This window comes from Zosterops lateralis (assembly GCF_965231275.1).
Source record: "Zosterops lateralis genome assembly, chromosome: 27".
Taxonomy (NCBI): domain Eukaryota; kingdom Metazoa; phylum Chordata; class Aves; order Passeriformes; family Zosteropidae; genus Zosterops; species Zosterops lateralis.
Window position 1 is genome coordinate 480,823 of NC_139787.1, and position 24,763 is coordinate 505,585.

At 52.1% G+C, this 24,763-nt stretch overlaps 1 protein-coding gene across 2 annotated transcripts; it reads left to right on the top strand.

The window, feature by feature from the left end:
* The first annotated feature begins 5,581 nt into the window (after positions 1-5,581).
* Positions 5,582-23,811, top strand: OTUD7B (OTU deubiquitinase 7B). 2 transcript variants are annotated; one of them, XM_083878983.1, is made up of 12 exons: positions 5,582-5,688; positions 11,724-11,847; positions 12,046-12,216; positions 12,929-13,156; positions 16,621-16,722; positions 17,097-17,224; positions 17,628-17,740; positions 18,777-18,904; positions 19,482-19,631; positions 20,084-20,198; positions 20,827-20,911; positions 21,434-23,811. In XM_083878983.1, exons 2-12 carry the CDS (start codon positions 11,775-11,777, stop codon positions 22,712-22,714), a joined length of 2,574 nt encoding a protein of 857 aa, XP_083735109.1. In that variant the 5' UTR covers positions 5,582-5,688; positions 11,724-11,774; the 3' UTR covers positions 22,715-23,811. The 2 variants fall into 2 exon arrangements, with proteins under 2 accessions (XP_083735109.1, XP_083735110.1); XM_083878984.1 differs by having other exon boundaries at positions 5,596-5,684.
* The last annotated feature ends 952 nt before the right edge of the window (positions 23,812-24,763 follow it).

Genomic DNA, 24,763 nt, shown 5'->3' on the forward strand with positions numbered 1-24,763 from the left:
GTGACTCATTTTCACTGAAAATAAGGCAAAGCTGCTCCTGGAAACTCGAGGAGCAGCCCAGCCTCACTAATCACCAGGAGCAGCAGCTGGGATTAGGTGCTATTCCCGGCTGGACAGAGCTGACTGATGCCAAAGCTCTATTTATAGGGGGGGATAACAATTAATTAATGATTCTGTCCTGCCTTTCGCTTCCAATTAAGCGGCTCCCCACTTCCTCTCTGAGTGACGGAACACCTTTGTCGTCTTTAATCCTTCAGTTTCCTGCCGAGATTTTACTTTTCACTTCCAAATGCTTTCCAAATGTTTCTCTTCTTTCCTGGAGACTGGGAAGTTTTGCACGTGTGTGGATCTTCATACAAACCCCAAAGATTTGAGTGGTTTAAATAGGGATTTACCTAGAAAAATATAACTCCAGTATTTTCTTTCTCACTTTTTTTTTTTTTTTTTTTTAATTTCTTGCCTGCTTTTGTTTCTCCTCTCCAAACTGATGCCTTAAGGAGTGTCTGGGTGCTCCTGGCCAAAGGACACACAGGATTTTATTTGTGAACTAACCAAACCCAGGGTGTCCTCTCCTCTTTAAATCCATCTTTTTCCTTGTCCTTAAGGAAGACAAACCCCTCCTTGTGCCATTTTAATGAAGGGAATCACAACCCAAATCCCTGAGGCTTCTTAGTGGGATGTTTATGCCTGGTTTGCAGGTAAAACATATTAAAAAACTTCTATTCTGCAGAAGTTTTACACTTTTCATTTCCCCACAGGCTGATTGGTGGGGTGGGAAAACTGTTCCATGTCCCGGGAGTGGATGGAATCATGGAATTGTTTAGGCTGGAAAAAAAAAAAAAACCCTCTGCATTTGCCGTAATTTTTAATTTAAACCTTCCTTAAGAATTTATTCAAGTATAATTTCTGTAAATTAAACCCTGATTTAACCTCACCAATAACTGCCCCGGGCCTGTCACCACTGGCCCGGCACGAGGACGGATGTTGTTGGTCCCTAAGTTGAGGCAATAGGATTGTCTGGGATTATGGCACTGCTATTTTAAGGGATCGAATTTGGTGTTGATTATTTCAAAAGCAATGGATTCTCCACTCCTGATTCCAAGGAGGAATGGCCACGGCAGCCTGTGCTTCCTGGGAAATCAACCCAGCACGTCCTGAGTGATTTGAGAACAGGAATTTTCCACTCTGACACATCCCTTGTGTCCCAGGCATCTCCTCAGGAAAATGCTCCATGAAAAAAGAGGCTCTTGGCAGTAAAATAAGGCCTGGCTGAGTTTCCAGCTTTGGAGATAAAGAATCATCAGGGGCTTCACCTCACCTTGTTATTACTTTACAAGGCAATTGTGCTTTCCCTATTAGCAGTGTGTGGGGAAAAAAAACCCAAATAAACATTGAAAGGCCCAACCAGATCCTTTTGGAAGCACATCCCTGTGCCAGTTGTGTTCACTGGCTGCTCCAGAGGGCTTTGGGTGAAAGTCAAGTGGAGTTTAAGGCAGGAAAAGCTCTTTCCCAACCCACTACCAAGGCCCTTGAATGTCACTTTCACGGATTGTTCCAGAGCCAGGGGTGGATCCCAAGTTAAGCTGCCAGGACTTTGTGTCCCCAACCCCTGTGCTCAGTCCTTGGGTGCTGCCTTCACTAGTGAAATGAGTTCCATGCAAAATCCTGGCCTCTCTCCTTCAGTGCCATCTGCTCCTCCGTCCTTATCCCCTTCTCTCCACTCCTGATCCTCTTTATGGCCTCTTCCAACTGATCCCAATGTCCCCCAGCAAATCTGGGTGAATTGTCATGCTCAGGGGGGGGACCAGGTTCATCCCCCTCCATCCCTGTGGTGTCCTGTGTGGAGCAGTTGTGCCTGTCCCCATTGCCTTGCCCTGGATGTGGCTCTCCCCTGGCTTCTCAGTGGTAAATTCACAACAAAACCTTTTCACTGGGTCTGGGAATGGTTCTAACTGGAGCTGTGAGGAGTGAGATGGGATTTTATGTCTATTTGACACTGTGCTGAGCCCTCGCCATGGGTCCAGCAGGAGCAGGATGAGAAGAGGGTGAGATGGAATGGGCAGGGATCACTCCGGAGCACAGGGATCACTCCGGAGCACAGGGATCACTCCAGAGCACAGGGATCACTCCGGAGCACGGGGATCACTCTGGAGCACAGGGATCACTCCAGAGCACAGGGATCACTCCAGAGCACGGGGATCACTCCAGAGCACAGGGATCACTCTGGAGCACAGGGATCACTCCAGAGCACAGGGATCACTCCAGAGCACGGGGATCACTCCAGAGCACAGGGATCACTCTGGAGCACAGGGATCACTCCGGAGCACAGGGATCACTCTGGAGCACAGGGATCACTCCAGAGCACGGGGATCACTCCGGAGCACGGGGATCACTCTGGAGCACAGGGATCACTCCGGAGCACAGGGATCACTCCAGAGCATGGGGATCAATCACTCCAGAGCACAGGGATCACTCTGGAGCACAGGGATCACTCCGGAGCACAGGGATCAATCACTCCAGAGCACAGGGATCACTCCGGAGCACAGGGATCACTCTGGAGCACAGGGATCACTCCAGAGCACGGGGATCACTCCGGAGCACAGGGATCACTCCAGAGCACAGGGATCCCTCTGGAGCACAGGGATCACTCTGGAGCACAGGGATCACTCCAGAGCACAGGGATCACTCCAGAGCACGGGGATCACTCCAGAGCACAGGGATCACTCTGGAGCACAGGGATCACTCTGGAGCACAGGGATCACTCCGGAGCACAGGGATCACTCCAGAGCAGAGGGATCACTCTGGAGCACAGGGATCACTCCAGAGCACAGGGATCCCTCTGGAGCACAGGGATCACTCTGGAGCACAGGGATCACTCCGGAGCACAGGGATCACTCCAGAGCAGAGGGATCACTCCGGAGCACAGGGATCACTCCAGAGCACAGGGATCAATGACTCCAGAGCACAGGGATCACTCCAGAGCACAGGGATCACTCCAGAGCACAGGGATCAATCCAGAGCACAGGGATCACTCCAGAGCACGGGGATCACTCCAGAGCACGGGGATCAATCACTCCGGAGCACAGGGATCACTCTGGAGCACAGGGATCACTCTGGAGCACGGGGATCACTCCAGAGCACGGGGATCACTCCAGAGCACAGGGATCACTCTGGAGCACAGGGATCACTCCGGAGCACAGGGATCACTCCGGAGCACGGGAATCACTCCGGAGCACAGGGATCACTCCAGAGCACGGGGATCACTCCAGAGCACAGGGATCACTCTGGAGCACAGGGATCACTCCAGAGCACGGGGATCACTCCAGAGCACAGGGATCACTCCAGAGCAGAGGGATCACTCCAGAGCACGGGGATCACTCTGGAGCACAGGGATCACTCCGGAGCACAGGGATCACTCCAGAGCACGGGGATCACTCCAGAGCACAGGGATCACTCTGGAGCACAGGGATCACTCCGGAGCACAGGGATCACTCTGGAGCACAGGGATCACTCCGGAGCACAGGGATCACTCCGGAGCACGGGGATCACTCCGGAGCACAGGGATCACTCCGGAGCACAGGGATCAATGACTCCAGAGCACAGGGATCACTCCAGAGCACAGGGATCAATCCAGAGCACAGGGATCACTCCGGAGCACAGGGATCAATCACTCCGGAGCACAGGGATCACTCCGGAGCACGGGGATCACTCCAGAGCACGGGGATCACTCCAGAGCACAGGGATCAATGACTCCAGAGCACAGGGATTAATCACTCCAGAGCACGGGGATCACTCCAGAGCACAGGGATCACTCCGGAGCACAGGGATCACTCCAGAGCACAGGGATCACTCTGGAGCACAGGGATCACTCCAGAGCACAGAGAACACTCCGGAGCAGAGAGAACACTCCAGCCCCTTGCTGGACACCAGAGACATCAGGCAGGATTCACTGTGTGGACAAACAGTGCAGCCAGAGGGACAAACCCCGGGCCTGTCCTTTCTGTGCTGGACATTTCCCTGCCCAAACACACAAACAATCCCTTTGTGCGGGACACAAACAAGGGCAGGTTCCTGGCAGAACACAAAGGATGGATTCAATGTCAGGATCAGCTGAGCTGTGCCCATGACGTGGCCTGTTTGTCACCAGCCCCAGCAGCCCCCACTGGCCACGGCTCCAGCACAGGGCCTGGCCCACCTGTGGTTTTTTTCCTAAGAGAAAATCCTGGAGGTTTTCTCTAGGAAGAAAGAGGAAATATGAGTAGGAGATGGACCAGGGGAAAATACCCCAGCAAAGGCTGGGATAATACCACAGCAAAGGGAGATGTGCCAGCTCTTCCTGGCACATCCTGACACAGCTGGTGGCATCACCAGACCCCTGCTTTGGCGACTAGACCCCTGCTCTGGCCACTAGACCCCTGAATCTGGCCACCAGACCCCTGCTCTGGCCACCAGACCCCTGAATCTGACCACCAGCCCCCTGAATCTGGCACAGTGCTGGGACACATTCTGTGCTACTGTGGGCACCCACAGCAAAAGGAATGTTGTGCCCTGGGCACAGGGAATGTCGTGCCCTCAGCACAACGAATGTCCTGCCCTCGGCACAGGGAATGTCCTGCCTTCACAGGGATCACAGGGATCTCAGGCCCCTCACAGGGATCTCAGGCCCCTCACGGGGGTCTCAGGCTCCTCATGGGAGTCTCAGACCCCTCACAAGAGTCTCAGACCCCTCACGGAGGTCTCAGACCCCTCACGGGGGTCCCGCTCCCTCCCCGGGCTCTTGGGGGGGTCTCAAGCCCCTCACAGGGATCTCAGGTCCCTCACAGCAGTCTCAGACCCCTCTCGGGAGTTTCGGGCTCCTCATGGGGATCTCAGGCTCCTCACGGGGGTCTCTGGCCCCTCACGGGAGTCTCAAGCCCCTCACGGAGATCTCACGCCCCTCACGGGAGTCTCCGGCCCCTCATGGGGGTCCCGCTCCCTCTCCGGGCTCTTGGGGGGGATCTCAGTCCCCTCACGGGGGTCTCAGACCTCTCATGGGGATCTCAGACCCCTCACGGGAGTCTCGGACCCCTCACGGGGGGTCTCGTTCCCTCCCCAGGCTCTTGGGGGGGGTCTCTCTGGCCCCTCACGGGGGTCCTGCTCCCTCCCCGGGCTCTTGGGGGGGGTCTTAGACCCCTCACGCCCTCACGGAGGTCTCAGTCCCCTCACGGGGGTCTCAAGCCCCTCACGAGGGTCCCGCTCCGTCTCCCGGCTCTTGGGGGGTTCTCAGTCCCCTCACGGAGATCTCAGGCCCCTCACGGGGTTCTCAGTCCCCTCACGGGGGTCCCGCTCCCTTCCCGGTCTCTTGGCGGGTCTCGGGCACGCGCACCCCTCACGGCGCCGCCAGGGGGCGCGCTGCTCTCCCTCACTCCCGTGCACGCGCGGGGGCGCCCCGGGAAACGGGGGGGGGGGGGGAGGGGGGGGCGGGACCTGAGCCCGTCCCCGCGCCCCCATTGGCTCCTCCCGGCGCCGCCGCGTGCGCCCGCCAAAGCGTTCCGGGCGGGAACCGGGGTGGCGGCGCGTTCCGGGCGGCGCGTTCCGTTCCGCCTTCCCCCGCCCGTACCGGGAGCGGCCTCAGCAACGGCGGGAGGGCCCGGGGGCCGCTCCGGGCCGGGCCGGGCCGCTCCAGCCCGCCCATGGAGCCTCTCGTAGGTAACGGCGAGCCCCCTTCTCCTCCAGCTCGGCCTTGGGAAAGTTTTGGCGGGGCCGGGCCTTGCCGCCCGCGGGGTCTCGGGGAGGCGGGTCCCGGTATCGGGTGTGGGGTCTTGGGGTCGGTCCTGGGGGTCGTGCCGGGGTATGAGGGTGGGTTTCGGGGTGTGGGTGGTGGCTGAGGGTCCTGCCTCAGCCTCGGTGGGCTGTGGGGCTGGGAGGGCTCCCCCGCGCCTCGGCTGGGCCTGGGGCCGCTCCCGGGGCCGTTCCCGGGGCCGTTCCTGGTGAGGAGCCCCCCGGGCCTGTCCCCCAGCCGCTGGAGCCACCACCGGGCCGGGGCTTCACCGCTGCAGTTCGAGGCTCCTCCACCACGGAGCGACCCCGGTTTCTGCTGGGGCAGAGGAGTGATATTTATTTTCCTGCTCCCGGCGACTTGGGGCCAAATAATTGTCTTTTCTCCTGGAATCGCCGAGATATCTGGACGGCTGCCCAATCCTGGGGTCGTTCCCTGGGCTCTCCCTTTGCAGAGCCGTCTGTTGGCAGCAAAACATGAGCTCAGAAACAATCCTGGAGGAGTTCTCCGAGTCCTGATCCACGAGGAAAGGGAGTTCCTCCTCTGGCTGATTCCTCCGTGTTGTCCAGGAGCCGCTCCCAGCCCCGGACCATCCTCAGCTCCAGGAAAACTCTTCCGAGGGCTTTTATCAGTCAGTGACGGAGCCTCCCGGGAGTTGGATCCCACCGGGAAATGCTGCGAGACCCCTCGGCTTTATTGTGGGTGCTCGGGGTGGGGGCCAGAACCAGAGATCTCCGGGTTTATTAAAGCCTTGTTGTCCTCTGAAATCATTCACGGAGCTGAAAGTCCAAACTTGCAGCCAGGATTCTTCGTTCTGACTCATCACTGGGTTTTATCTTCCTGACCTGTGCTCAGTAGTGTTTTGTGGAAATGGGATGGTTTTTTTAAGCCGCTTAAAGATGAGTTTTTGTGCTAAAGAAACTTCTGGAGTGGCCACTTGTGGATGTGGCTGTCAGGATATGCAGCATCCCTCATGTGTGAGACCCTTGTCAACCCCTGGGATGGGCAGGAGCATCCAAATCTTTAAAACTTTAAAATTCAGGATTCTGCTGTTCCCGGTGCCTCGGTATTGCTTGGTTCAGCTTTTTTGTTGGCATTTATTTTAATTTCCTGCCAGTGTTTGTGGTGAATCCGTGTCAGTTGGTGCTGGGATGTGGCTCTGGCCATCAATTCAGCTCTCACAGTCCTGAGTTACAGCCTCAAAGCGACAGAAAATGGATTTTCCTCGCAGGAGGAGCTCTGAGTTGAAATATTCTGAGGAGAAAACGTGGGGAATTGGCGATGGAGCTGCCCTGGCCTGGATTGCAGAGGGGACACTTGGAGGATCCCCCCGGGATTGAGGCAAGGACAGCCTGTGCTGAGCCCTCAGCTCGTGCACAGAACCAGCTGGAAATAGTCATGGCCTGGTTTAAGGAGAACTCGGCTCAAAGGGAATTTCTTTGCTGCAGACACTGAGTTTGTAGTCAGTGCTTTGTTAGAAATTCCTGTAATTCTGGGAGAAAGAGGAATTGTTAACCAGGGAGGGATGATGATGATAGACAGAGCCTGGATGTGATGGAGCTGTTGTAGTTTGTTTTGGAGGCTTGTTTGAGTTTTTTTTTTTTTTGGCTTTTATCTGTCTTGGAGGTGTCAATCTGGTGGGTTGTTCAGCCCAAAGTTCAGGATGACCTGGAGGAGCCCAGCTGTGTCTGGAGCTCTGGGAAAAAAATGAGATAAAGCTGTTCATGGAAGCACTAGAGCTTTATAAAAATAGGATGATTTCCATAACTGTCCCTCTCCACCTCCTGAGCCACCAGCACGGTTTTAGGAGCCCCTTTTTCCTGCTGGAAAAGCTCATTTGTGGGGATTACGTGCTGTCCTTTTGCATCGTGCTAAAACTCCCTCCGAGATTTCAGAGCCTGAAGTTCTCAGAATCTTGGAGAGCTGCATGAGATGCAATCACAGAGCCACATCCAGCACCTCCACAGCTGCCTGTGCCATCTATTCCCAAAATATCCCCATTTTTCTCTCTCAGACTGGTTTCCTTCTGCGCTCACAGCACCTTTCCTTTGCTCTGAGGGCACGATGAGCTTCGTGCACCATCAGTTTTATCAGGAATAATTGTTTTTTTTGTTTTTTTTTTGATGATGATGAGCTGGGTTGATTCCCATCCTGGAAGAGGCAGGAGCTGCGTGGTCTCTGTGTGTTCCCATCCAGCATTTCCAGACAGAGCTTAGTGAGCAGAGCACAGGTGTCAGGTCAGGACGGTGCCGTTAATCCCGGCGTGGCCTGTGCCTCTTCTGGAGGTGTTAGATAACCTGCTGCACCAGGACAGGGCAGTGGGATGGGCTGGAGGCAGTTTCCACCGTTCTGGGGAGCCAGGAGGAAGCCAGAAACTTCCTTCAGGACCATCAGGATGTTCTCGAGTGGAGCTCATGGAGAAATTAATTTTTCTTATTGTTATTCCCATAGGGCTCAGGTTGGAGCTGCTTCCATGTCCCACCTGCAATTCCTGGGGTGGTCTTTCCCCTTTTGGGACCCCTCTGCTTAGCCCTGGGTGCTGCCAAATTTCATGTTTTTGGAGGATTTGGGGTTTAGGAGTTTGATATGTGTTGGTTTGTAGGGTGATCTTTCCCCTTGGGACCCTCCTGCTTAGCCCTGAGTGGAGCTCATGGAGAAATTAATTTTTCTTATTGTTATTCCCATAGGGCTCAGGTTGGAGCTGTTTCCATGTCCCACCTGCAATTCCTGGGGTGATCTTTCCCCTTTTGGGACCCCCCTGCTTAGCCCTGAGTGCTGCCAAATTTCATGTTTTTGGAGGATTTGGGGTTTAGGACTTTGATATGTGTTGGTTTGTAGGGTGGAGCTGCTCCCATGCCCCACCTGCAGGGTGATCTTTCCCCTTGGGACCCCCCTGCTTAGCCCTGAGTGCTGCCAAATTTCATGTTTTTGGAGGATTTGGGGTTTAGGACTTTGATATGTGTTGTTTTTGCCCCTCTGCTGAAGCTCCCTGATGGTGGAAGCAAAAACATCCCTGTGGGTCTGGCAGGATTAAATTTCTCATGGATTTGGGCGTCTCCTGCCTCACCTGGAGCTCCCTGAGGGTCTGGCCTGGGGTTCCCTGTGGGGACAGGATGTGGCAGAGGGGCTGGGCCAGGAGCACAGCCCTGGGAGTGGAGTTTTTGGCTCCTGCTTTGGTTCCTGCCCTCAGCAAAAAACATCACGTGGCAGATCCGGGGGAGAGACGTCACTTTGCTGCTCCTAAAACATTTCTGGATGTGTCTTTATAAACACGGTGGCGGCCGACCTTGGCTCAGGATTTGGCCCCTAACAAAGAGAATTATTTCCTGTTTCTGCAGCGTGTTCAGCGCGATCGAGATCTAACAAAATAAGGGAATTAAAGTCCCGTAAATTCCACTCTGGAGCTTTGAATGGATCCAGTTTTGCTGCTCCGCAAGTTGGTTCTGGTGAACTGCTTCAGTTCAATGTTCCAAATGGTTTATTTTCCCCCAGAATGGAGATGAGAAACATCGAGCTCTTGGACTTTGTGTCCTCTTGAATTCCTCCCTCAATTTCCTGACTTTTCTGATGATGTCAGAGCAGAGAGCACAGGATGCTCTGGTGATTCCCTTCCCAAACCTGGCCTGTGACCATTGGAACTGCCCTAGGAAAGGCTGTAGGCAGAGAAAGAGGAAACTCTGGGAGGTTTTATGACTTTCCCCTCATTTTGGAGGGACATTAACGATGTTAAAGGTCTGAATTCCCGTTAGCAACGATTTCCAGCCTGCCAGGATTGACTCATCTCAGCTTTGCCCCATTTCCAGAGGCAGAACCGGGCAGATTCCTGCTGCCTGGAAGGATGAAAGTTGGTGTCAGTGTTGGGTGGATCCCTTGGCGTGTTTTGGGATGGGGCTTTCACTCGGTTCCCATGGGTGTGTAACCCTGGAATGCTGTTTGCATGAAGCTCCAGCTCCTCGTCTGATCACTTTTTATTTCTGTCAGGAATGTTGGTGTGCTCAGAGCCCGTGGAAGTGTGAGGGGAATATTTGTTAAATATTTACTGAAAAACCTGCTGGTGTGTCCTTAAAAGAACTGTTGGGGACCACAGAAACAAATGGGCTTTGTCTTAAATATGTTTTCTGTGTATTTCTGGTTGGAATGTGCCAGGAACACTCACTTTGGATTAACATCCAGCCCTGCTCCATCCCTGTGCTCTCCTGGGGGCTTTGGGGTGTGCTCAGCCCCTGCTCCACTGCTGGGGGATGGATTTGCACTTGTGGCTTGGATTTCCTACCTGGGCTCATATTTCTGACCCGTTCTGGAAGGAGGGAAGAGAGAAGAGAGAGCATTTCCCTTGCACAGGGAAAGGAAATAATCAATAACTCTGGGGTGAGGATGTTTCTCTGTCCAATCCCTCAATAAATCAACAATCCATCAGTGCCTCGTCGGACCCAGAGTTTTCCAATCCGTGTTTTCCCTGGCATTTTTGTGCAGGCAGGAGTTTGGAATGCCGTGGACGAGGGGGTGGGTGGGATGTGCTCTGCTCGTTCCCTCCCCAAACCTCCCAAACCGCTGAGTTTTCATTTCCATTGGAATTCCACACCCACCTGAAGGAAGTTTTTTTACCCGTTTATTTCATCCTGGAGCTGCTCCTCGTTTATCTGCAGCTCTTGCCAGGGATTAGAGGATCCCAAACGTGCGGCTCCTAATTAGGGATGTTCCCTAAATTGGAGGAGTGAGAGGAGGAATCGCTGCCAAATCCTGCTCCTGGAATGTGCTGGGCTTTGGCATCACTCAGCTCCGGCAGTGAAGGAAGACAGAGTCAAGAAATTCCAGGTTAAAGTTGTGCTGTTGGGAAATTTCACCCACTTTTGAGGATAATTTTGGAAAAAAAAATAAAAATTCAAGGCACTAAGGAGGGTTTTGTCCATCTGAAAAAGAGACTTTATTTCCAGGGCTCAGGAAAACAACCAGATTTGTTCATATTCCACACAATCCTGAAATTTTCTTGTGCCCAATACACCAGCACCTCCCTCTCCCAGCCTTCCCAGATTTTCCCCTTCCAGATTTTCAGCTCGGCATAAATTCTTTCCCTTTTCTTTTCCGTTCCTTGATGGCAGAATTTTTATTCCAGCCTTTAACTGCAAAGCACCAAATTCATGGAGCACTTTCTCGATCTGGACTCCCACGGATGAGGCGACTCTTCCTTTCCCTCTCTGCCCTGAGGAATGCGGAAAATCAGGATTTGAAGGCATGGCAGGAGCACACGCCTTCCCCAGGCTCAGAACCCGACAAAATCCAGATTTAGGGAACAGATCTGTGGTTTTGTTCCCTCCTGGGAAGGAGCGCTGGAGTCAAAGGACATTGATTTTGTCTGCCAGAGTAATTGGGATTGTTTGGTTTGATTTGTTATTTTGTCCGAAAGGGGCTTTTAAAAAATGTATTTTCCTTAGGACACATCTCCTAATTCTAGCATTTTGTCCTTATTTTCCTTTCTCTGCCTCACAGCTTGGAGTGGGATAGGGCAGGGATTTGCCCCCCTGTAAATGTACAAGAGAAAACTTTCTGCTTTCTCATTGCTCCCAAATATCCATTTATTATATAATTTATTTATTTATGATTTATTATAATAAATTTAAATAATAAAGTATAAATATAATAATAACAATAAATTATAATTTATTATTACAATTATAATAAATAATAATAAATTATAATTTATTATTTATTATAATATATTATAAAATTTTTGGGTCTTTATTCCTAACTCGGAAAGAAAAGCTCCACCACCTTTGAGATGAGAATTTAATTTAATTCATGAATTTTCTAACGAAATGCCCGTTGTCGGTTACGGCAAAGCGTGTGTTGTTCTCCCAGTTCTCAAAGAATGAACTGGCAATCCCAGAGCACAGTTAAATTTTAGGGGGAGGTTTACATCCCCCTCAGCTCATTCCCAATCAGGATTTACTCTTGGTTTCATCCCCAGATTGATGCTGAGGAGCCGATCCAGTGCCACTGACTCCTCCTGGCCTCGGCTATGGACATCGTCCTGTCGGATTTTGTTCGCTCAACGGGAGCAGAGCCAGGGCTGGCCAGAGACCTCCTTGAAGGTATGAAAAAACTGGGAATAACGAGGGAAATGCCCAGCCTGGCTGATGGGGGGAGCCAGGAGGGAAATAAAAAAAGGCTTGGAAGAGGGTGATGTAGCTGGTGGGGCTGGAATAGTTTCCGACACAGATGTTTAGGAAATGGCTCAGTTTCCTTGCTGGCTGAGAGTGACCAGAACTGCTCTTCCCTTCCCAAACCAGGCAAGAACTGGGACCTGAGCGCGGCGCTGAGCGACTTCGAGCAGCTCCGGCAGGTGCACGCCGGGAACCTCCCGAATTCCTTCAACGAGGGCCGGGGGGCCCGGCCCCCAGAACGGGAGGTGGGACGGCCGGGGAGGCCCCCACTGCAGCGCCAGGATGACATCGTGCAAGGTCAGTGTCTGTCCTGGGCTGCAGTGTGGGATGTACACAAAGTGTTTATTCTATCGCCATCTTCGTGAGCTGTTGGAACCAGGTGGGGCAGTGTTTTCCCAGGCCCCTCCTTTGGGCTCTTCTGCTCATGGCCCATCAATGCCTTGCCCAGGACTCACAGGGAACTCCCTCCAGGAGCTCTCTCTGTTTAATGGGCCATCAAGGAGCCACTGCACGACTCCTCATCCCATTGGGAGATGCTCCCAATGCCCAGGGGGAGGAGCCAAGCATTCCCACCTGGAGAGAATCTGGGATTTGGGACAGGACAAGCAGCCCTGAGCCACTGGATTCCCAGAGGAGCAGAGCTCCCAGACCTTTCTGTGGGATCACTGCTTCAGGAAGAGCCCCTCACCTGGACTGCTCCCCCCACCCTGCTCAGGGTGTGTTCTGACTCTGGCAGTGCTCCTTTGTGTTATTGCATTGATTTTATTTTATTTTTACCTTTTTACCTTTCTTCTTATTAAATTATATCTCTGACTTGGAGCCTCTCATTCATTTTGCTTTCAAACCACGACAGTGTCCCAAAGCCAAAGAGATCTGTCAAAACTTCTTGTGCCAGAGTGATCTGGCTGCTCGCTGCTGGAATTGCAGCAGTTTGGTGGTGGCTGCTCTTTGGGGGATTTTCCGCTCCTGCCTCACTTTGCTGTTTGTTCTTCCTTTTTTTCCTCCCCAGAGAAGCGCCTGTCCCGCGGCATCTCCCACGCCAGCTCCACCATCGTGTCCCTGGCCCGTTCCCACGTCTCCAGCAACGGCAGCAGCAGCAGCAGCAGTGAGCACCTGCTGGAGATGCCCATCTGCACCTTCCAGCTGCCCGACCTCACCGTCTACTCCGAGGATTTCCGCAGCTTCATCGAGAGGGATCTCATTGAGCAGTCCATGCTGGTGGCACTGGAGCAGGCTGGTGAGTGCTGGGGGGGGTCCCTGCTGGTGGCAGCTGGGGACTGTCACCCCCAGGAACACCCCGAGATATCACATGGATGTAAATCCAACAGGGAATTATTCCATTGTTTTTATGACCTGGTGCAAGGGCTGAGTAGCAGTTCCCTTCACCCGTGGAAAACTGAGTGCAAATATCCCAGGGCTGTTATCACTGTGCACAGCTGAGAGGGAAAACACCCCCAAACTGGTGTTGTCTCACCCCTGGGGCATCCCATCCTGCTGGTCCCACAGAGAAACACGTAAAAGGGAATTCCTGTGTAAATCCTGACAGATTTCTGCATTGATTACAGACCCTGGAGGCTGATGCTGCTACTCCAGGGCCTGTTGGGTGCCTGGGTAGGAACCCCTTGCTTTGCTTTCCATCATTTTCCTCAAGAACTGCCAGGGGATCTGTAAATGAGGGAATGAGGGGGAAATACATCCTGGCAGGGAAAAAAACCTCATCCCTGGCACCAGGATGTGATGAGGGATCTCAGGAGGGTTTACACCCCTCCCTGCTGTTTCTGTGGTGCTGCACACGCCACAAAACACATTATCCTCAGGGATAACAGACGTTTTCTGAGGGCCCAACTTCTCCCTTTTCCTGCTTAGAAGTCGCTGTAAGAAATATTCTCATGTTTTGGGAATGAGCACTTGATGCCAGCGATCCCGTTACACGGTGGCGCCGTGCGGTGACAGCAGAGCTGCGGGTTCTGCTGCAGATAAACCTCAGATCTCACCCCAGCAGAGCCAGGGCTTGGCTTCCTGTGTCCCAACACAAATTAGGGGTTTGCTGTGGGCTTCATTCGTGGGCTGGGGGCACTTCCAGGTGTGCTGAGATGCCGTTGACTGGAAGGAATTTAGAAATTGTGAGTTTTAGAAAAATGCCTTTCGGAGACTCGAGCGTTTGTGGGTTGTTATAAATGAGTGTTTTGTCTGTAACAAAGGGCCCTAGTGCAGCTATGAAATATTCCAAGCTGGATTCCAAGTAGGGTTTTGAGCATGGTGATCTACAGAGACTCCCCTTATTAATTTAGCACCTTCCTTAGGGGAATTATGGAAATATTTTACAGCCCAATAAATGTTCAGATTCTCTTCCCCGCGTATTCAGAGGTCCTGTTACACCATTGTGCAGAGTAAACGCTTTCTAAAGGGCTGTAAACTTCAGTGAGACCCTCTGGGAATGGTTTGAATGGGCTTGGAGTGGTATGGAAAGGTCTTGGTGGAGCTGAAACCTCAGTGCAGCCTTGGCACAAACCCTTGTGGATTGAGAATCAGGCCCTGCTCTGAGTTGGGGAGCTGCAGAGTGGGTTTATTTGCTTGTGGCACACGAGGAGAGGCAGTGCTTCACTTGAGGATATTAGGGGAAAAAAAAATCATGAAGAAATAAAAGATCCTTCACCTGGACCAGGGGGAAACCCCCACTGGTCTCTGGTTGCCCCACAGGGCAGCAGATGGTGTCCAGGTCCGTGTTGGATCCCTCACACTGGCCTCAGGAGCAATCCCTCAGACACTCCCTGTGTCACACACAGCAGCCACAGTGGATTCCCAGTAGCCTTAGGGGAAAGCCATTTGTGGTCTGGGTGAGGCAATCCTCCCTTCAGGCTGGGTGGAGCTGTTGGTTCCTTCCCATTGCTGTGACCTGTTCAGGTGGCTCCTGCTGGAAGATACAGTGGGATTTCCCCAAACACCCTCTGGAGACAAACAGGGGTGACATCAGGTGCTGGATGCTAAGGGAGCTTCTGGATGAAAATGGACTTTTCCTCTGTGCAGAAAATCTGTTACCACCGTGGTGGTTCTAGGAAGATCCTTTGGGCTCCTAAATCCACTTGATTTCCCTGCAGACGTCTCAGACTTGGCTCTGAAGAGCCACACACAGAGAAATGTGTTGTTTTTATACTTCTGGGCAGTCTCTTGGCCTTTCCGCCACCTCCACGGAAGCAAAACATTCGAGAGGAGGGTTGGGCTTGTGGTTCCTTTGGAGACAACAACGACTTCTCTTGCGTAACTGGAGCCAGTGCAAACACTCGGGCACAGAAATCACAGAAATACCTCTCTGAGGTGTGTCCCCTCACATCTGACTCGGGCAGAGCTTGCACAACCCCTGAAACACCAACCGGACGCGCAAACTCCACTGAAAAAAGCATCAAATCCCGCAGAAATGAGGGAAAACGAATAAAAAAAGGAGCTCTGGGTGCTGCCCCTGGCAGTGTGATGTGTAGGACAGCTCCTGTGTTTGCTCCCCCTGGCCGTGGGCCATTTGGCCGGGCTCCCAACTCTGCCGTGCCAGGAGCTGTATTGAGGGAACAGCTGGGTTCTCAGTGCACAGCCTTTGTCCTCAGGCTCAGTGCAAAACTGCTTCCAGCTCTGGCAAGTCCCTTTCCTGGTGCTGGGGACAAGAATGACCCGCCTGTGTCACACTGAACTTAGTGGTTTGTTTTTTTTTTTTTTGTTTTCTAGTGTTTGGGGGTGTTTTAACCCCCTGTTTTCTGCCTTTAGTTCCTCTCCGGCTGCTCTCCCTGAGGTTGGACAAAGGATTTTTAAGTGTCTGTGTGCTGGGATCATGCTCCAGAGGAAAGAGATGGGAAAGGGCTGGTTTCCTGCAGGAGCAATTTAAATACAAGTTGGAAGCCTAAACAGCCTCATCCAGCCAAAAACCTGCCCGTTGCACGGGATACAAAAACTCCTGGAAAATGTGGCAGCCAAGGAGGGATGTTGAGGGCAGGGTGAGACATGGACGAGGGGTTTCAGAATCCTGATCCAGCCCAGCTTCTCTCCCTTGGGAAGGGCTGAATCTCCAGCCACACTGGGCTCACTGGGCGTTTTTTTCCTACCTTCTATTTTTAGCTGCTTTTAACTTGAATCATCACAATGACCCAAAACTCCCAAAGCGCCGTCGGTTTGCGTTTGCAGCAGGGAGAGCTGCTGGGATCAGCAGAAATCCCGGAGTATTCCTGCCTAAAAAACAGTGAGCAGGGAAAACCCGGCCGTAAGAGAGTTGAAACTGGAGAGATTTGGTTCCAAGAAGGAGTAAAAAGCTGGTTTTCCCTGGAGAAATTGTTTGTGCTGGAGGCATTTTCAGCCTGATGGGGACAGAAATAAGGAGTGTAGGGAGAAAAACAGATAGAGAACTGGTCTAGGTGGAAGTCCTGACTCCTATTTATGTGTAATTCTGTGATTTGCATGACCCCCAAATTCACCCCAGTCTTTTCCTGGCATCTCCAGGGAGTTTTTTAGTTCCAATCTCCTCTTTTTTGCTGCTTTGTCACTGTCCTGACTCTTCCCCCGCATGGGATGAGTCTGTACCTTCCCGTCTGTTGTCCAGGCACTTCCCTCGCTTGTTCAGCTGGTTTTTGTCCTTGGCCGTGATTTCAGAAGGGCCAAGGGTCCCTCAGTCTCGTGCTGTGTCATGGTTTCATGGTTTCACACTCTCCCAAATTTCCCCAGGGCGTCTCAACTGGTGGGTGACGGTGGATCCGAGCTGCCAGCGCCTGCTGCCCCTGGCCACCACCGGCGACGGGAATTGCCTGCTCCACGCTGCCTCCCTGGGTAAGGCTTGGCTTAATCCCCCAGGAAAACAGCCAACCAGCCCCTGGGAAAGAGCCCACAATCCCTATTTGGGAGCAGAAACCATCCATTATTCTGGTGGGAAGGCAGGATGATGCTGCTGCTCCTCCTGGCTGCGAGTAGAATTGGTGTGCAAGGGCAAGTTGCAGCGCTCAGGGTCTGTGGGTGTGGGATGGATTGAAGGGATGGGGCTGCCAGCAGAGGCAGATGCTTCTCAAATCTTTCTCACCCTCTGTCTGGGCAAGTTTCCTCTGGATTTCTGAAGGAAATGTGGGATAATGGAGCAGCCTCTTCCCTTTCTCTGGCCTCAGTGGGTCAGGGTGTGACACTAGTCCTTCCTCACCTTTTCCCTGCAGGTATGTGGGGCTTCCACGACAGGGATCTCATGCTCCGAAAATCTCTCTACACCCTGATGGATAAGGGAGTGGAGAGGGAAGCCCTCAGGAGGAGATGGCGCTGGCAGCAGACGCAGCAGAACAAGGAGGTAGGAGCCAATTCAATGTTGATTTGCACCCTCTTTTTGCCAAGGGGAACATCCAGGGAAAAAAAAAAAATCCTGTGTGTTTGGGAGGTGCTTCCTGTGAGGTCTGGAACTTTGGGCAGCTCCCTGCAGTGCCATTGGGTTGTGATGTGGGAAGGGGTGTCCTGTCAGAGCTGCAGCAAAATGAAAAGGTCTTGGGACAAGTGACAGGACAAGGGGAATGGATTTAAATTGAGAAGGAAAGTTTGGAGGAATATCGGGAAGCACTTTTGAGGACACGGCGCAGAGTACATTGATTGTTTTTAGATAAACCCATAGAGAAAAGTCGTGCTGTGAGGTATAAACCTACACCGAAAGAGCTTTACTTGGAGAATTTTGTGTTCTCTTTGCTTTGTTTTTTTTCCAGTCTGGCCTGGTTTACACAGAGGAGGAGTGGCAGAAGGAGTGGAACGAGCTGATCAAGTTGGCGTCCAGCGAGCCCCGCGTGCACTACGGCACCAACGGCGGCGGCTGCGGCGGGTACGGGGCCCAGGACACTGCCAGGTGTAAAACTGGGAATGTTTTCCCTCAGGGCACAGCTCTCATGGTGCCCCAGGGCAGGACAGTTGGGTCTGTGTTGGTCTGTCTTGGAGCACAGAACACATCCAGGTGTAAAACTGGGAATTTCTTCCCTCATGGCACAGCTCTCATGGTGCTCCAGGGCAGTTTGGTCTGTGTTGGTCTGTCTTGGAGCACAGAACACATCCAGGTGTAAAACTGGGAACTTCTTCCCTCAGGGCACAGCTCTCATGGTGCCCCAGGGCAGGGCAGTGGGGTCTGTGTTGGTCTGTCTTGTTGAGATTTCAGGGGAAATGTCACAGTTACGGACAAGAAAAGAACCACACTCACCCGTCAAGGTGAAAAGAAGACAGTTTATTTATGATTTAGGGTTTATAGAGTATTTGGGATTTGGTCAAGGATTGATCAATGAGGGGAAACACCTCTCTGACCCCAGTGGTCAATCCAAAAGTCCATCACTGAGAGGAATGAAAACAATATAGATTGTTTTGAGAGACTCCAAAGGAAAATATGTAAACAATCATCAGAAGGGTTAGTATTATGGCAATAGGGAAAGACAAAGGACACAAGGCACATTAGAGCATCCCAGGAAAGGATTTTGGTGCTGCACAGGCTCTTCTGTGGGGCAGCACATGGATTGAGCAGGAATAAATCTTTTCCTTGTATTCCCTTGTGTTGCCCGCTCTGAAATGAGAGAATTACCCAGAGCTGAGAGTTTTTTACCATCTCACTTCTGTTTCAAGGACACTTTTCTGCACAGCTGTCCAGCTCCCCAGATAAAGGACTCCCAGCAATGCCAGAGAGCAGCTGGATGTTCCTTGGGCACAAACCCTTGTCTTGGAGCAGCACATTTTAGAAATCCACACCTAAACCCCTTAGATTATTGCTGAGATCAGCCTCAGTGCTATGTGGCTGACTGTGAAACCTCCTCCTGGTGTGTTACAAAGCAAATAATAAAATAACCAAGGGATAAAATTCAACTTCTCCTTTCCCCAAGGGTGGAGAGCTCAGAGGAGCCGGTGTACGAGAGCCTGGAGGAGTTCCATGTCTTTGTCCTGGCCCACGTGCTGAAGAGACCCATCGTGGTGGTGGCAGACACGATGCTGAGGGACTCGGGGGGAGAAGGTGAGACCTCCCTCTCTTCCCAAACCTTCTCTGATCTCTCCACTTTTCCTTTCTACCCTTGATTTTCCTGGGGTTTCTTTGCTGTCAAGTCTGGACTTGGGAATGGCACAGGGGGAAAAATTGACCCACAGAGGAGCCAGGCTGGGCTCCCAACCTGGTTTTTGCTGCTTTAAGAGCATCCACACAAGTTTTTTTGTCCTTTTTCTACCTCTTTTGACCCTACACGCACATCCAGAGATGGGAAATTCTGTTTTTCACCATCAGCTTCAGTTTCCTGCCAGAGAAGGTTAATCAATTTCCATCATTCTGTGGGCAAAGTTTGCCTTGTGGGAGGAGTGAAGAGGAAGGCTTTTTTATAGAAAATACCAGTTCATTCTACGTTTTAAACCTTCCTGATGCAAAATAAATCTCTATTTTTGGGGTTGTGGTTTTGTTTAACGTCCCCTGAGGTGACAGATAATTGCAGGTGAGCCCTCGACTCAATGAGGCAAACAGCTCATTCTGGAGCAGCTGCAGCACAAATAACTCTGAACTCTTGAACCTGAGATCGGAACTAACCGCTCTGGTTTCTTCCCAGCATTTGCCCCAATTCCCTTTGGGGGGATCTATCTGCCCCTGGAAGTCCCAGCCAACAAATGCCACAGGTCTCCCTTGGTTCTGGCTTATGACCAAGCCCATTTTTCTGCCCTGGTCTCCATGGAGCAGAAGGAAAACACAAAGGATCAAGGTGGGTGATGAGGTTTAGCTGAATAAAACACTGAGGAGGAGGATTTGGGGGGGGAAAAACTGGCCAGGACCCCTCAATGTGTTCTCTCAGCCCAGAAAACCAACAGTGTCTTGATCTTTGAGCTCTTCCAGTGCCTTAAAGGGGCTCCAAGAGCTTGGGGGAGACTTGGGAAAAGGGCTTGGAGTGACAAGACAGGGGGAATGGCTTCCCACTGACAGAGGGTGGAGTTAGATGGGATTCTGTGAAGAAATCTCTTCCCTGTGAGGGTCATGGGGCAAGCCATGGTGCTTTGACAATTCCCTGATATCCCAAATCCTGGCAGTCACTGGGATTTGCCATCAGGCCATTCCCAGCAGAGCTGACAACACTCCTGGTGGGTGCTCAGAGTTGTCTCCAGGTGTGGAATATTTGTCCTTTTGGGCTGTAAACGTGACATTTGTGTCCCGGGACAGCCGTGATCCCCCTGACAGACTCTGAGCACAAACTGCTGCCCGTGCACTTCACCGTGGACCCCGGGAAGGAGTGGCAGTGGGGGAAGGACGACAGTGACAACGTCAAACTGGCCAGGTTGGTGATCTGCAGGTGATCCAGGGTGAGGCTCTGCTGAGGGTTTGGGTGTTCTGCAGAACAGAGAGGTCACAAATGAAGAAATCCAGCTGGGATTTCTTGTGCTGGATGAAAGTGATGCTGTTCATGGGGATGGAGCAGCTTTTCCTTAATTTTCTTTAATTTTGATGTGATTTGGGTGGGGCTGGGACATCTCACAAGCTTCTTTCCCACATAGTAAGTAGATGATGCACCAGATCCTGGAGCTCTGGGCTGGGTGTAGCTCAAGACACCAGCAGCAGTGAAGGATTTTCTGTCACAGTAACATATTTTTCCATTTGCCACCAAATCCCTGTGTCCTGGGTCCCTGGTTTGGGCAAGACTTTGAGCAGGTCTCACCATGGTTTGGTCCCAGCAGTTCCTTTGGCTGAGGCAAAAGTGTTTTGATTTCAAACCCTCAGAAATCTGATTTCTCCCTTTGGGTTTCATTGAAAGAAAAGCTGCACAATTATCCCTTTTGTTCCTTTACACCTGCTGTAGGAAAACACCCATTTAAATACATAACACAGGGAATAATGTAAATACGGGGGGAGGTTTTTCCAGCTGGGAAATGGCTCTAACTTGTGGTTTTACCCCTCTCCAATGCCAGCGTGACACTGTCACTGGAAGCCAAACTGCACCTGCTGCACAGCTACATGAATGTCCGATGGATCACGTTGCCTTGTGACACGCAGGTAAAGGGACCAGGGGGATCTTCTTTTACCTATGAATTATTCAACCCTCCTCTCTGTAAGGAAGCTGGTGTAGGGCTCTGTGCCCGCAGGAATTGTGGCTGATTCTGCTCAGAGAGCAGGGAAGTGACTCACTTTTGCTTTTTCCTAAAGCTTTCCATGTCCATTTTTCAGTCTTCACACAACCCCAAAAGCCCCTTTGCTCCTCAGGGATGGAGCCAAAACAAATGGGAGGTGTTGATTTATGGGCACCTCAAGACTGGGACAAGTCTAATCCCCTTTTTTCCCTATTTTTGCACCTGAAACCTCGAGCAAGTGTAGCTTTAATAGAATCAGGGAATATCTCAGGTGTAAAGGGTGCCACGGGGGATATTTAGGGATGTGCAGAATGCACTGGGGGCACACCAGACACCATCCCCTCCACGTTCCAAGCAACGCCACCTCCTTTGCTTCACCTTCCACCTTGAAAAACCTTCACCTGAGGAATTTCTAGGCTTTTGATATTTGTCTCTCCTTCCTCCCCAGGCGCCTCTGGCTCAGCCAGAATCCCCCACGGCCTCTGCAGGTGACGATGCTCGTTCGGCAGCAGAGTCAGGAGAGTCAGACAAGGAGTCAGTGTGCAGCAGCTCCGCCAGCAACGGGGGCACCAGGGCGGGCAAGGACAGGGAGAAACCAAAGAAAGAGCGGGAAAAGGAGAAAGAAAAGGATAAAAAACGGGCAGACTCAGTAGCCAACAAGCTGGGGAGTTTCGGGAAGACTCTGGGCAGCAAACTAAAAAAGAACATGGGGGGCTTGATGCACAGCAAAGCCACCAAGGGCGGCCTGAGCAACGGGCAGGGAGACACCCTGGAGAAGAAGAAGAAAGGCTCCCTGAAGGCAAGGAAAGACAGCAAAGAGGAATGTTCCCCGGGAGATTTAGCTCCTGCAGAGAAAACCTGTCCAGGTAAAGCAGCTTTGGAGAAACCATCGGATCCCTACAAGTACAGCAGTGACGTGAGGCTGAGCCTGAGCATCCTGCGGGCAGCAATGCAGGGAGAGCGCAAATTCATCTTCGCCAGCCACCTCAAAACCAGCACCCGGCACCAGTTCCAGGAGGAGATGATCCAGAGGTACCTCATGGATGCTGAGGAACGTTTCCTGGCGGAGCAGAGGCAGAAAGAGGCAGAGAAGAAGGCGCTGGGCAGCGCTGCCCCCCCGGCCAAGAGGCCAGAAGGGGAGGTGGGCGCCCAGCGGGGCGAGGAGGCGATGCCAAGCCCAATGTTCTCCCAGCCACCCCCCAGCTATCCCCCCCAGCCCCTGGAGCAGGCCGTGGGTGCTAAAATAGCTGCTTTTCCCACTGGCTATTCGGGTGTTTTCACCTTCCCCAGGCCCTCCATGGGCAGTGCTGAGGGGCTGCACCCACCCGGCTGCCCCGAGGGCCGGCGGCAGCTGGCAGGGGGCCCCTGTGGGAGTCTCCCCCCTTATGCCACCCTGCCCCGGCACCACCAGGGCCGGCTTGGCCCCTGCCCCCCTGGCCCTGCCCACCTGGGCCGTTTCTCCCCCACGGACATGGACACCCAGCCTCCTTTCCCTCCGGAGTGCGAGGCCTCCGGCTGCAACAACGGCTGCCGGGAATTCCTCGAGCAGGACAAAGGAGGAACGGCGGATAAAACGAGAAGCCAAGGCCTCTACAACATCCAGCAGACCAAGTGCAAACAGCCCAACTGCAGCTTTTACGGGCACCCGGAGACTGGGAATTTCTGTTCCTGCTGTTACAAGGAGGAGCTGCGGCGCAGGGAGCGGGAGGCTCTGGTGCACAGGTTCTGATGCTCTTCCCCCCTTCTCTCCTCTCACCGTGCGGATGGATCTGGACCCGTGGAATGTGGGGAATGCAATAACCGAGAGATCCAGTTTGGTTTTACAGCCGCCCACGCTCCTCTCCCACACTCTGCAGGAGGTGGGAGCAGGCGTTTGGCCAGATGGGGCTGGTGGGTTTGATGGGGTGCAGGAGGGAGAGAGAGAAAGAAAAACCAGCTCCTGCTTTCCCAGAGCCCCTAAAAAAGGAGGAGGAGAATTCCCAGCGGTGCCTGGGGACGGTGGGGGCTGCTCTGGTCGAAGCACAGGGTGTGAGGGGCAGAGAAAATTCCTCAAAAACTCTAAAATAAACCAGACCAAAGCTTTGGGAGCGGGCAGGGGGAGCAGCTCCCATCAGGTCCTCCCCGCTTCCTGACCCATCTGGGAACGGAGCAAAAAAAATGCCCCCGTTTTTTTGAGCGTCACAAACCTTTTAACGGAGTTTTTTAACACTGGTTTTATTCTGTATTTCTCGCTGGTACTGAGTGTTGTTGGAGTTGGGACATCGGTGAGGTGAGGTGAGGTGGGTTGGATGACTCCGAGCACCAGGATGGGCTCAGGGCTCTGTCCCCCCCCTTTTTTCTCCTACCCATGAGCTCAACTCTGGTTTTAAAACGTTTTTAAACTCTTTTTTCTGAGGCGGGGGGAGAAGCCAGGCGGGGGAGAACCCCCCCAGGACTCAAGGAATTGGAGGTTTCTCTTCCTGTGCAGAGCCCCCAGCCCACGGGAGAACCGAGACAAGATCCTGGGTCAGCATCTCCTGCCAGGAATTCCCAGTGGTTTGGGGGCAAATCCCCCAGGAAAACCCACTGGAAAAGGGGTCCCAGAAGAGCCCCCAGCCCCAGGGTGGTGGAGCCAGGGGGTCACAGCCCCATGTAACTCCTACTTGAGCACAGCTACTCTTGTACTACCTCTGATCCTGATTAACTCGGCTCCGTTTTTGTGCTGAGCCACCAACTGACCTTTTTAGGCTGCGGAATTAATCCTTTTTTTTTTTTTTTTTTTTTTTTTGATAACAGGGCTAAAAAAAAAAAAAAAAAAAAAAAAAAAAAAAAAAAAAAAAAAAAGAAGCAGAACCATAAGGTTAAAAAAATTCCTCCCGTGACTAACGTCCTGCACCATTCCTGACCCCCCCACCCATCCTGGCCCCCTGGCTCCCAGGGTGGGATTCACTTTAGCACTGCGATGTTTGCACAGAATTCCTTGGGGGTTGGTTTTTTTGGGTTTTTTTTGGGTTTTATTAATTTTTTTTTTTTTTTTTGGTAACTGCAGCTCCCAAACCGAGCCTGATCCTGCACGGGGTGAGGTTGCAGCATTTCCTATCACACAGAAATAAAACAGGAGTTATATCCTTCAGCCAGAGCTTTACAACAATTCCCTCGGTTTTTTTTTTTTTTTTTTTTTTTTTTTTTTTTTCTTTTGGGCTGATTTTTTTTTCCAGAAGGCATCAAACTATGCAACCCCTTCCTGCACAAGGCCATCTCCAGGAGAAGGGATGATGAGGAATTGGGCAGAAGAGCTGGAAATGTGCTGAGCTCGGGGGGGGATCACCCAACGCCTTAAAATAGGCCCTAAAAAAATATTAATTTAGACCTAAAACCCCCTGAGAATTAAGGCTTTCCCTACACCTAAATGCCCCCAAATAAACCCTTTTCCTAGTGGGATCCCAACACAAGAGTCAAGCCAGCAAAAATAAAAAGCTCCTTTTATCCACAGATTTTCAAATCCAAATTTCACACACCCCTGGGATGGTTTTGACTCCGGTGTAAATTGTTTTTTCCTGGTTTTATAAAATCCCTGAAGCCGTGGGAAGGGAAAGGTGTGACAGCCACTCTTAACTTTGGAACAAATTCCATTTTCTCCCTCAAACTGCAGGAATTCTAAGGGACTTTAACCCTGGGGCAGGGACATGTAATGCTCAGTTAAGTGGCACAGCCTCTGCCCCCCTCTCTCAATTCACCCCAAATTTTAAACTGAAACTGTTAAAACCCCAAACCCCCTCACTATTTATGGGCAGTTGCT

Coding starts and splice junctions, on each gene's coding strand:
- OTUD7B (XM_083878983.1), top strand. CDS start 11,775: ATGGACATCGTCCTGTCGGATTTTGTTCGCTCAACGGGAGCAGAGCCA. Junction 13,157..16,620: donor GGTGGCACTGGAGCAGGCTG/GTGAGTGCTGGG, acceptor AAATTTCCCCAG/GGCGTCTCAACTGGTGGGTG. Junction 17,225..17,627: donor AGACGCAGCAGAACAAGGAG/GTAGGAGCCAAT, acceptor TTTTTTTTCCAG/TCTGGCCTGGTTTACACAGA.